Here is a 13,799-nt window from a genome sequence, read left to right on the forward strand (position 1 = left end):
CTAGAAATTATACAGTTATATTATAGGATCTATCCTGATGTATAATAAAGTAATGATGTGGTTTTACTGGTACCTATTTTCCCTGCGTCTGTCTTGATAAACATTTTTAAAGCAGACCCACAAACTCCCTCTGGAGATGAGAACCACTTTTGACTATTGCTTAGCCAGCATCCCAGCCACTTCATGCGCATATAGAGGATCATGATGCAGAAAGCTGAGTTCTACAACAGGGCCAACTGGAATGGGCTCAAACAAAAAAAAAAAGCCATTCATTCAAAAATGCTGAGTCTGGGCCCAAGACCAAGTGTGACCCGTCAGAGATATGCAGAATTTGGTTTGGTTTGCTGAACCGTATGCACAAGCATTAGCCAATCAGCATCACTTCTATGAGAAATGGATGAACTCAGATAAGCAAAGTTACATATCTCAGTGCAAGAATAATTTCAGGGAGACCTGGATTGCTGTCCAGATCAGTTTTCCAGGCATCTCAAACAAGAGGAAGAAAATCAAATAAATCTGCTATACCAAATCCAACTAAGAACTGGAGGACTGTCTCTCACTGGAATGAATTCCTAACTCCAGAAATCTCAGCCCTTAAGCAACACATGTATAAATATGGCTATATAACAGACTACTGCAGCTGCTTCCCAAAACATACACATTCTTGCAAAGATGTTTCATACTTTCCCTTTGAAACTCTCAACCTAACCCCACAAAACTCTAAAAGATAAATGCAGCCCAAAAAATCTGGAATTACTTCTGTGGGAAGTAATGTGCTTGACATTCCTTGGTTTCTGCAGCTTGCAGCATTAATCTTCTTGTGGTTTGTTAGACAGCCCATGTATTGATGGGTTTTGACACTTAATTCATGTTTTAGCAATGCTTAAATTTTAACTTTGTCCTACTCTTTTTCTATAAAATAATAAATAAATAAAAAAAAAATAAAACACCTGTCTTGCCAATCTAGGTCAGCAAAAAGACCACATAATATCCTCTAAAGCAAAGGAATGTAGATACCAAGATATACCTCAACTGGATGACTGGTTCTCAAGATACTGCTTAAAATGTGTGACATATGTATGCAGATGCCTCCACTATTACCCATTTGCAAGATATGCTCCATTGTCCTAAGTTCATCCTGCACCTTTATGCATAGAACTTGCAAGACAAAACACAAACCAAATCTTTTATAAAATGTTCAATATTCTAGTGCATGAGTGGAACAATAGAGTGCCAGTCTTTGCTTTTAATATTGCAGGTGCAGAACTCACCACAGCTGAGCTCTTCAGCGGTCAGGGTGGCTACAGACCGGCCCTGCAGACTCCTGGGATACTCGCAGGTAGCAGCTGCCTGTGCGTTTCCAGATTCTGCATACTGCTTCAGCAGGGCCGCCAGCCAAAGGAGTGAACAGTCGCAGTTCAAGGCATTGGAATCTAAACGGCTGGCAGAACAGAAAAAGCAACAACCAAAATAATAATAATAATAATAATAATAATAATAATAATAAAACAGCTGCATACCCACATGGATGAATATGAACACAACCAATGCCTTGCTAAATGGCTGCAGTAAGTCAGCTTTTTAAACGTGGGGTCACACCGTGTAGCTCAGATGCACAGTTCTTGAGAAAGACGACAGTATTTTCTACACGTAGTGCCGACACAGAAAAGGTTTTAAGACACAGAAAACAAGCTTGTCAACATCCTGCAGGACCTGTTGGCTGAATAAAGTTTGACAGCCCTCCATGTCTTGATGCAACTTGCAAGCACCGTCAGCGTGAGAAATCCTTTAACTGCCTTGGCCAGCGTTGCAGGGATAAAGCACTAAAACCTTGTAATATGAAATAGGGTTTACTATAATTACCAACAATTTAATGTTTCGGCTCCACTTTGTTTTTTATTGTCTCTTTTCTCTTTATTGAGTCATAACAGAGGTTCTACAGAATGAAACCTCAGGAGATGTTTCTGGATAAAGAAATGTAGATCTTTCTGTGAGCCCTAGAAGAAAAATTACATAAAAGGATACACCTCCACTGTAGTGAATATTACAGGTGGATGTGTTAATAGTTTTCCTTGAGCTCACACTTCCAAATAGAACCCTTGTATTTTCAGCGACATTCCTGAGTTAGCACAGGCTAGGTGATGATTTATTGGTCGCCAACAGCCGTGATAAAACTCATTAAACAATCCAATAAATATTGACCAAAATGTGTTCCCTCTCAAAAATGCGGGATCTACAAACTGCCGGCAATTATTTGAAGGCAAGACTGACTGAAATTATGTCGTTAGCTCTTTGTACTCAACCAAACAAATGAACTTAAACATTACACCACTCAAGAACTGTGATGGATTGGGTTACAGAAAAAAACTGTTTTACTTACAGTCTTTTCATAGACTGCAAGTGTGAGAATGTCCCCAATCCCAAATGTGTTATCCTGTTGTTGTGTAAAAATCTGTAAAAATGAGGAGAAAATAATCAATCAGTTCTTGTATTTTGTCATAAACTATCCCTTTCAATATATCACGTCTGTACTGTATCATGTATTGACAGACACATACTTACAATGCAATTAAGAAAGGGAAACACTGATTTTAAAACCATCCATAGCCACAACCATTTCATTTACCAGTACATACAAACTTGTAAACTCATTAAAACATGCCTTAAACAAATCACACGGTACAAAGGATGAGAGACTTACAGTCTTTCAAGTTTTGGAAGGTGAGTGAAGGATTCAGGCTCCAAGGTTTCTATTTGATTGAAGTGGAGGTACCTGTAAAATAAAAAGCTTGTCACTGCAAAATGCATCCATCAAAAAAACACAAAACAAGAGAGGGTGTAAATGAAAGTCTATAAAGTGTTTAAAATATGTGAGCACATTGTAACAGTAGTCATGAAATTGGTTAAATGGGTACTTTACTGCGGAACAGATCAGTAGAGGGTACAATCGTGGCTTCCATAAGCCTCCTTAGACCACTACACGACACTAGCATTCTCGTTACACAAACTGCATTCAATAGGTAGCATTTACTCCCTAATTTCGGTCATATCCAAACACACGGAAGAAATTAATTTAACTTAAATGTAAAAAAAGGAACACACAGACCGGGTTTAATAATGTTTATTTTGTTAGTAATGTAAGTTATAAAATGAGATTATGTTCAGTGTGACTTTTACCGTAAGGAAATTTAATAAACCGCCATATATATATATATATATATATATATATATATATATATATATATATATATATATATATATATATATACACACACACACACACACACAGCTCTAGAAAAAATTAAGAGAAATTAAGGTTTTACTATTTATAGGTATGTGTTTGGGTAAAATGAACATTTTTGTTTTATTCTATAAACTACTGACAACATTTCTCCCAAATTCCAAATAAAAATATTGTCATTTAGAGCAGAAATCAATATTTGGTGGAACATTGTCAGAGTACAAGGAAGCAAGTTTTCTTCCAGGACAACCTTGTACTAGGCTTGAATCATGCGTCCTTCTCAAAGACAAATCTGCCCGATTCCAGCCTTGCTGAAGCACTCCCAGATGAGTCCAATTTTCAGCTTTGCCCAACACCTGGTCGTCTAATGGTTAGACGGAGACCTGGAGAGGCCTACAAGCCACAGTGTCTCGCACCCACTGTGAAATGTGGTGGAGGATCGGTGATGATCTGGGGGTGCTTCAGCAAGGCTGGAATCGGACAGCTTTGCCACGAATCAAGCCAAGTACAAGGTTGTCCTGGAAGAAAACTTGCTTCCTTCTGCTCTGACAATGTTCTCCAACTCTGAGGATTGTTTTTTCCAGCAGGACAATGCTCCATGCCACACAGCCAGGTCAATCAAGGTGTGGATGGAGGACCACCAGATCAAGACCCTGTCATGGCCAGCCCAATCTCCAGACCTGAACCCCACTGAAAACCTCTGGAATCTGATCAAGAGGAAGATGGATGGTCACTAGCCATCAAACAAAGCCGAGCTGCTTGGATTTTTGTGCCAGGAGTGGCATAAAGTCACCCAACATCAATGTGAAAGACTGGTGGAGAGCATGCCAAGAAGCATGAAAGCTGTGCTTGAAAATCAGGGTTATTCCACCAAATATTGATTTCTGAACTCTTCCTAAGTTAAAACATTAGTATTGTGTTGTTTATAAATGAATATGAACTTATTTTCTTTGCATTATTCGAGGTCTGACAACACTGCATCTTTTTTGTTATTTTGACCAGTTGTCATTTTCTGCAAATAAATGCTCTAAATGACAATATTTTTTATTTGGAATTTGGAAGAAATGTTGTCAGTAGTTTATAGAATAAAACAAAAATGTTCATTTTACCCAAACACATACCTATAAATAGTAAAACCAGAGAAACTGATAATTTTGCAGTGGTCTCTTAATGTTTTCCAGAGCTGTGTGTGTGTATATATATATATATATATATATATATATATATATATATATATATATATATATATATATATATATATATATATATATATATACACACACACACACACACACACACACACACACACACACACACACACACACACAAAAAAGAAAGAGAGAGATATCTAGTCAGAGAGGTCTTCTTCATCAGCTCTGCCGAGTTGAGACAGAAGATGCAATGTTTTAAAAGAGCAGGGAGAAAATCAACTGGAATGTCACAGCTGTAGGCTTTAGGGTTTATGGATTATCCGGCTACCTAGTACCTAAAAACTAAGCAAACACGGTACGAAATCAGTCATGCTGGCAAGACACACTTCAAAACATACTGCCCTTTCCTTCAAAACAAACATTCCTGTTCAGGCAGGAATCGGTACCGGCATTTCTTTTTTGCTTTTATCTAGATTGCGGACAACAAAAAAAAAAAAAATAAAATAATAATAATAATAATAATAATAATAATAATAATAATAATAATAATAATAATAATAATAATAATAATAATTCATTTAAAAAATTGCTTGAACAGAAACACTTTGCCCAGGTGTTTAATCCAATCATGCTGGATTAAAATGTGATCATAAAGAAGGGCTGAAAGACAAAGGCAGGAACTGTGAGAGAAAAAAAAAACAAAAAAACAAAACACATTCTGGAATGAATTTCAGGATAAGTGTAGGCTTTCAAAATAACACGACCAACACAGATGGCAATGATAAAAATAAATAAATACAAAATCAAATCAAGTTGAAGTTGTTTCAAATTCCTTGGGGTCGTAGGTTTCAAGACATATGGAAACCAACAATAAAGGTTTGGAAAACAGCAAAGCCAGAAATATTTGGAGCCAGCACTCTCTTTTTATTCATGGAGCTTTATAACCGTTCCAAGGCAATAAATAAATAAACAAACATAACAAAACCAAATTTTGTATAATAATATCGAGGGAAGAATTATGACAAAGTGGTATGGCGGCTACAGGCAAACTAAATTATTTGCAGTATTTGGCCCATACAACCTTAGGCCATTAATAGCACTGAAAAAACAGGGAGTGGAAACTAGCCATTGTACTCATTGGCGCCTATCTGTACTTGCATACTTGCTTCCCAGACTTTAGCTGGTATGTCTGGAACCTAAACTCAATTCAGATGCAGCAGGATTTCAAATATTAAAGCACATATCACAGGAGAGCATTTTCCTAATGGAGCAAAGTGATAGTTTCCCACTTAAAGAAAGATTTACAGTATAGCAGGAAAACTGATCCAATGAACACATCTGTAGAACAGGAAGCTAGGCATATGTTTTATTTTTTGTTTTATGTTATTCTTAAATCGGGTTATTCTAGCAGGGATTTGTATAGAATAACTAAAAGACTGTGTGGTGGACAATGCAAAACGACTAACACACAGGTATTTCAAACAAAACCCTCAGGGGTGACAGGAGAAGCACAGACTTCACTCTACCTCAACCCGACCACGGCCCCTTCATATCATTCCATTGCAAGACTTTTTTCCAACAAGGTCCTGCAATGGAACGATCTAGAACAGTGGTTGCCAACTTGTGGTCCACGGACCACTTTTGGGCCATAAGTAAACTTCAGGTTTTCTGCAAACTCCTCCCAAAATTTTGGTTACACAGTTCTAAACAAAACAAACAAACAGCTTGTGATCGTGCAAACACGATCAGACTGAAGAACTGTCTTTCTGGACCTGTGATCGTGTAAACACGATAAAACACACTTTTGATTTCTCTGACTTGCTGGGCCACCATACATTGCAGTACAGCTTGTACGCGTATATCATTGCATAGGGGAGGGACTGAATTTCACTGCCTGCTTTTTTGTTTTTTCGTGTGACTTCACTGAGACGGGCATTTAATTTTTAAAAAGCAGAGACATTTCCTGCAGCACAGCGAAACAAAACATGACAAGAATCTGTTTACAGCTAAGAAAATAAACAGGAAAATACTGTAAATCTGATGTATTCAACTTAGTTATATTAGAACATTTATTCTATCTTGCATTTTAACATATGTTTACAACAGTTATAAATATCAAGAAATGTGTGGATATAAGCAGACACTATTTCATAAACTAAATTTGTCAGTTATGTTTTCTGTCCTTATTACTGGTAATAATGGAATGGATGAACGATTTTATTTTTAAATATTTCTTTTGAGAAAATAATCAAGGGTAGTGTCTGTTACTGCTCATAAAGACACTGAGAACAAACTTGTATTATGTCATTGAAATCACTCAGGTGAAAGAATGTCGTAATTTGCCTAAACAGCAACGTATAAGCAAAACGTTTACATGGTTTCTCTAGTACTTGATAATTTTCCCCAGGAGTGTTCTGAAAAAAGGACACCAATTCCAAGATGCTACTGTAAAAAAAAATACATTTTTAGTAGCATCACCTTCAAAAGCTTCTATTAACTGAAACAGCTTCCAGTGTGAAACAAATACTAACTAAATAACTTACACATTATGAAGGCACTTTTTTTTTTGTTTTGTAGCCAGCATTATTTAAAAAAATAAATACATAAATACAAAAAATAAAATCTACAGCTAGCATTCACGCAAATACACACCTTTCTAATCCGTGCTCATTCTACTGCTTGTGCTCACTATTTAGAAACACACACACACACACACACACACACACACACACACACAATCTGGCTTCCCCAGCCTTTTAAGCATAAATGACTAAACTAAAACAAACAATTTAAAACCATTTAAAACCAGAGTTTTAGTACTTTTCATTTTCAACAATATAAAAATATGTGCTACAGTATTGCCACAGATAACAGAATATTCCTATTTCCATATTATATACGTTTTTGGAAAGGTTACTTAATTACATTATATACTATCTACATGTACTTATACACATACAAATGAGTTTAAAATGCTATTGTGAAAAAATGTGTGGCAAGTGGTCTATGGGAAGAACCCAAACACCAAGGTGGTCCCCACATTGAAAAAGGTTGGGAACCACTGCTCTAGAAGACCCACAGCTGCCAGTCCCTACAATGACCATATCACAGGATACTCTTTCTTCTGTAGATCCTCCTCATCTCAGACTCGGATGCTTTGACTGCAGCTCGTCCCTGGGTTTACAGGAATCTGGACGATCACCTCCACCCCAATTCAGCAGCTAATGTAGCTGCCCATCATTGGTGCCCACACCTAAACTGCAGTCCCAACCAACCCACTGACTAAGCAAAAGGGTCACACAACACTTAATTTTCACTCATAAGCACTGACCAAGCACTCTTCAGTCAAAATACCTACTGAATGCCTCGAAACAAAATAAGGAAAACTAGCTCCTTTTATAGTTTAAAAATGGCATTTCTTGACCTTTATATACTCCCTGGCTCATAATTTGTCATTAAACGAGCAGAAGGGCCTTTTTTCAAATACTGTAGGCAGTATAACAATTGGGAACCGGAAACGAAAAGTAGAGTACAATTGTACAAGCTTGTCATAATTATAAATCTCTTTCCAGAAAAACAAAAGCACTACATTTTTCTAACCCACCTATTTTCCCTCACATACTGTACCCTATCACTTCCAATACTGTACAACAAAGCTACGCCATTCAATGATTATACTGCTGCCTAAATAATTTACTATAGTAATTCTCAGGTATATTGTCACAGACTCCAATAATTATATCTTAATTATTGTAAAAGACAAAATACTGCAGTCTACATTCAAATGTAATAATAAAACATATGAAATATTTAAACTGATGCAATTTAATCCCATTTAGACTCAGGGAGGGATTAAGTGTAGTTTAGATAAAATAGCTGCTTTTATATTTGTTTTCACATTCTATTACAGGCAGTAAATAACATTTTATGGGTTATGAAACATGCTCTTTTTATCTAACAAAAAACATATACAAACTGAATTGTGATGTCACGACATGCAAGACATGCAAGCAAAACACACTCTACATGTAGACAACACAAAAAACATGCAGAACTCAAGCACAGGTGAGCCAAACACACATGACTGTGCTAGAAGAGGTTTAGAACTCAGAAGGAAAAGGCACTTACAGTTGCTCAAGAGAGACAAGTCCCTTAAATGCTTGCCTGTCAATTGATGCGATTTCATTCTTGTACAAATAGCTGAAACAAGAAATAACCAGTCATATTAGTAAACACACAGGAGCTCAAATAGGGCAGGGGAAAAAAACAAAAATCGCATCATTTTGGAACACAAACGTTAAGGCATTTATTAACATACTGTAGCTATGGCCAAAGGGTTTGCATCACCCTGTAGAGGTCACACATTTTGCTTTGTAAAGTTGAATCTCACTCACACACACACACACACACACACACACACACACACGATTCTGCCAAGTCAATGCCCTGGGGGCATAGAGTTCATGTTAAGGCAAAAGTGGGGAAGGGGCGTTGACTCAAGACGAAATATCATATTACTGTAATATTTTTAACATTAGCTTGATAGATTACGTTTAGAATTAAGCATGCTTAGAATTCAAGACACAGCACACAGTTAGTTACATTAAAGAATCAAGAAATGCAGTCACATTTATGAAATGGTGAAATACAAAGTAAACATTAAAATGTAAAATTACTCTGCGTGTGTGAAAGATACACGATTGTCCGTTCTCGACTTCCTAAATACATGTATTAAATACCCTGATGGTGTTTGAAAGGCAGGATCGCAAAAAAAGAAAAAAAGTTATAATCCCTTCTCTACCTTGACTTTGGCAATACATGTTTTTATTTTGAATATAACCTACAATATTCTATTTTATATACAAGCCTGTTGTTATCTCTACTGGACCTGGCAGCCATCAATTCCTTTGTTGTGTACAAGGAACGCACCGGGGAAAATATCAGTGGGAGAGATTTCATCTTGAAGCCACAGCGCTTCAGCAGAAACATTCGATGAGAAAACTGCAAAGCTGCAGGCTGCAGCAGCTCAACATGGATTCTGTGCTGCACCGAGTGGCACACATGCAAGAGAAAAGACGTTTTAACTTAAACCGTTTTGTATTTACATATACCTGTTTACGCACTAGATTCTTTTGAAATGATTATTTTATTGTAGTTTTTCGGTTTTTGAAGTAGTGCTTTATATGTGGGAAGTTAGAAAATAACCCCTTTTATGTTTAAATACGGCGTTTCAGCTGTGCTGATTTTTGATATGACGTGCTTGAATAAAACGTTGTATCGGATAGTTTGTCTTTCACTTTAACAGAGATGTTGTTTAAAATGTAACACTCATAATGACTGCAGGTGGTGAGCAGAACTGTAGCGGTTCTAGTGTTAAATGGGAATGGAGTGATAGAGCAAACATGAGCGTTGACTCAGCAGAATCCAGTGTATGTATTTATTTTATATACACACACACATATATACATACACAGTGGTTTGCAGAAGTATTCACCTACCAATAATGTCACATTTTGTTGAATTACAAATAATACATGCACAGTTTTTCAAACAAACTTTTTTTATTCAAAGCTGTAGTGGTTAAACTGAACACTGTTATATGAGGAGGAGGTTAAATGTCAGCAAAACTTACAAAGAAAATGTACAAAATGAAATTTACTGGTTGCATAAGTATTCAGCCCCTTAAGTCAGTACTTAGTAGACGCACCTTTTGCAGCAATTACTGCTATGAGTCTTTTTGGATTGGTCTCTACCAGCTTTGCACAGTAGGATGGTGACATTTTTGCCCATTCTTTATGGGAAAATTGCTCCAGTTTTGATAAGTTTGTTGGGGATCGTCGATGGACTGCAACTTTCCAGTCTTGCCATAAATTTTCCATTGGATTCAAGTCAGGACTTTGACTGGACCACTCAAGAACATTCATTCTCTTCTTTTTCAATCACTCGAATGTGGAGTTGGCTTTGTGCTTCGGGTCATTGTCCTGCTGAAATGTGAATTTCCTTCCCAAATTCAGAGTCTTGGCTGACTAGACAGGTTTTCCCTCAAGGGTTCGCCTGTACTTTGCATCATCCATTCTCCCCTCTATCCTGACAAGCTTCCCAGTCCCTGTTGAAGAGAAGCATCCCTATAACACGATGCTGCCACCACCATGCTTGTCAGTTGGGATTGTGGAGACTAGGTGATGTGCAGTGTTGGGCTTGCGCCAGACATAACAGTTGGAATTTAGACTGAAAAGTAATTTTTTTTTTCTGACCACAAAACCTTTTTCTACATGTCTGCAGTATCATCTACCTGATTTTTCACAAACTCCATACATGCTTTAAGATGAGACTTTTTGAGTAATAGCTTCTTCCTTGCCACCAGTCCTTACAGGCTAGCTTTGTGTAGGGACTGGCTTATTGTTGATGTGTGAACACCGACTCCCATCTCAGACACAGAATTCAAGGTCATTTTTGGCTTCACAGTGACATCCCGAACAAGTTTCCTACTTGCCTGGCTGCTCAGTTTGGGAGGGCGACCTGATCTGGGTAGTGTCTGGGTGGTATGATGCATTTTCCACTTCTTAATGATGGACTTCACTGTGCTGAGAGGGATAATCAGCACCTTTGAAATGTTCTTGTAACCTTCTCCTGCTCTGTGCCTCTCTACCACTTTACCCCTGACTTGTTTCGAAAGCTCCTTGGTCTTCATGGTTGCTTTGTTGGATCACTACGTGAGTTGCAGCTTGAAAGTCTTTATATACCTGAGGGAAATTATCTACAAGTTAAACCACTTTGAGTACACACAGGCTGAAACCATTTCACAAATTTTGTGACGTTTCAAACAAATCATTTGCACCTAAGCTGATTTAGGACTGCAGTAGCAAAGGGGTTGAATAATTATGCGACTGAGATTAATCTGTTTTCCTTTGCAGGGGGGTGAATACTTCTGCAAACCACTGTGTGTGTGTTTGTGTGTGTGTGTATATATATCACACACATACAATATTTCCATATTGTATAAAATTGAGAATTACATTATATTCTCTAAATAATACAATCATTAGGATGAAGTTTTAAAAAAAGTCTTCTTAAAATGAAGGTGTCAAAGTCAAACAGGGAATAACAGCTCAAAGTTTGCAATGCCCAGATATATTTTTACCCTGATAAAAGACAGACACTACAATTCAGAGATGAAAACACAGAAGCCCACACCCAGTCATATTAAAGATATGGAGAGAGGTTGATTAACTTGTTACAACACACAACTTCCAGCAGTTGAGGAATTGTGATAATTGAGGAAAGTGAACAATGACAATAGATGGTCATTTTAAACACAGTTTCAAACTACTGCTTCCATTTAAAAGGAGCATTTAACTTGAAATACAAAAAGGATACAGTATTAACTACTCACTTTAAATAAACTGTAGCATGCATTAACACAACATTATATTCTAAAGAACTGCTTTGTAAAGAGAGGCCTGTGCAGCTGTGCAAATTATTAAGGAGATATCAGCTTTATTTTCATTTGTAAAGAGGCCAATCTATACTCTATGGGCAAAGCATAAAAAAAACAAAACACATCTGCAAAGCAGATGGGAGCCGAGGTAGTAGATCTTAATGCATCAAAAACGTCCTCATTAAAATACTGCTGAAAGATAAATAACCAAACTCTTAATAGCACTAAAAATAAGATTAGTGACAACCTTCAAGTTTGATCCACAGGCTGCCAGAAAAAAAAAAAAAAAAAAAAAAAAAATCCCAGAAAAAAAAAAAATATAGGATATATATATATATATATATATATGTGTGTGTGGTGTGTGAGTGTTGAGTATGTCATTACATTACATTTTAAAATCCGTCCACACTTTTTTACGATGATTTCATTCTTTATCAATTAACTAAATGCAAAGTGAGTGAACAGAAGAAAAATCTAAATCAAATCCATATTTGGTTTGACCACCCTTTGCCTTCAAAACAGCATCAATTCTTCTAGGTACACTTGCACAAAGTCAGGGATTTTGTAGGCATATAGTCAGGTGTATGATTAAACAATTATACCAAACAGGTGCGAATGATCATCAATTCAATATGTAGGTTGAAACACAATCATTAACTGAAACAGAAACAGCTGTGTAGGAGGAATAAAACTGGGTGATGAACAGCACAAACTCAGCTAACAAGGTGAGGTTGCTGAAGACAGTTTACGGTCAAAAGCCATACACCATGGCAAGACTGAGCACAGCAACAAGACACAAGGTAGTTATACTGCATCAGCAAGGTCTCTCCCAGGCAGAAATTTCAAGGCAGACAGGGGTTTCCAGATGTGCTGTCCAAGCTCTTTTGAAGAAGCACAAAGAAACGGGCAACGTTGAGGACCATAGACGCAGTGGTCGGCCAAGGAAACTTACTGCAGCAGATGAAAGACATATCATGCTTACTTCCCCTTGCAATCGGAAGATGTCCAGCAATGCTATCAGCTCAGAATTGGCAGAAAACAGTGTACCTAGAAGAATTAATGCTGTTTAGAAGGCTAAGGGTGGTCACACCAAATATTGACTTGATGTAGATTTTTCTTCTGTTCACTCACTTTGCATTTTGTTAATTGATAAATATAAACTATTTGATAAATATAAACACCTGAACATGTTAATCCTGTGTGTTGTGTGTGTGTGTGTGTGTGTGTGTGTGTGTGTGTGTGTGTGTGTGTGTGTGTGTGTGTGTGTGTGTGAGTGTGTGAATGACCACCATGTTTCTGTACATACAAGTTTACTATACTTGAAAGCGTTTGTTTTTAATATCATGCCCTAGTCCAGTTCTCAAACTGGGGGGCATGTATTGACTTACTACGTGGTGTGAACATTAGTAAGCGTTGGACATTATCGGTAAACTATTAATTGCATTGTTAAGTTTGCTCTTATAACAATGTATCCGTACAAAAGAAAAAAAATATAACAGCAGTGACATACAGAGAAGCCAGTGACATGTTGGATATATTTTTACCGGTATATGCACGTGGGGAGGATGAGGGGGCTGGCGTGACTTGCCACAGACAAGAGGAAGTAAGGCGTGGTCCAAAAAGTTTGAGAACCACTGCCCTAGTCCAATGAATCAGGGTCTGTTTTTTGTTGTGCATAGTGTACGACAATCTTTCCTGGAGCAAACAAACCAGATTATTTTCCCTGTTACTTGGTCTAGCATTTAATGCATGTGTCCAAGAAAACCTCCCATAAAAATTGGAGCTATGTAATGTACACCAGAAGTTGCCACCCATCTAAACCGCTGTCTTGCCTGCCTCACAAAATGATTACAAGGGAAACGAAGGCAGGATTTTCCAGAACATGATTTACGAGGAGCCCTACGCTGGCCTGGAGACGTCTTCTCTGAAGTTCTACGAGATAAACTCCAGCAAAAAAACATGCCTTGTA

The 13,799-nt window shown here is 37.3% G+C and overlaps 1 protein-coding gene across 2 annotated transcripts in view; it reads right to left on the reverse strand.

Moving 5' to 3' along the window:
- The window catches only part of LOC121315494 (peroxidasin-like), a 69,980-nt gene that overhangs the window by 27,858 nt on the left and 28,323 nt on the right, over positions 1 to 13,799 (reverse strand). Inside the window, exons 4-7 of one of the 2 annotated variants that reach the window (XM_041249623.1) lie at positions 8,521 to 8,592; positions 2,702 to 2,773; positions 2,381 to 2,452; positions 1,272 to 1,441 (exon numbers count right to left, since the gene is read on the reverse strand). In XM_041249623.1, coding sequence (XP_041105557.1) covers positions 1,272 to 1,441; positions 2,381 to 2,452; positions 2,702 to 2,773; positions 8,521 to 8,592 — 386 coding nt within the window. The remainder of the gene's footprint in view (positions 1 to 1,271; positions 1,442 to 2,380; positions 2,453 to 2,701; positions 2,774 to 8,520; positions 8,593 to 13,799) is intronic. The other variant, XM_041249624.1, reaches the window with a different exon arrangement.

The sequence above is a fragment of the Polyodon spathula genome, chromosome 5, assembly GCF_017654505.1.
Source record: "Polyodon spathula isolate WHYD16114869_AA chromosome 5, ASM1765450v1, whole genome shotgun sequence".
NCBI classification, from domain to species: Eukaryota; Metazoa; Chordata; class Actinopteri; order Acipenseriformes; family Polyodontidae; genus Polyodon; species Polyodon spathula.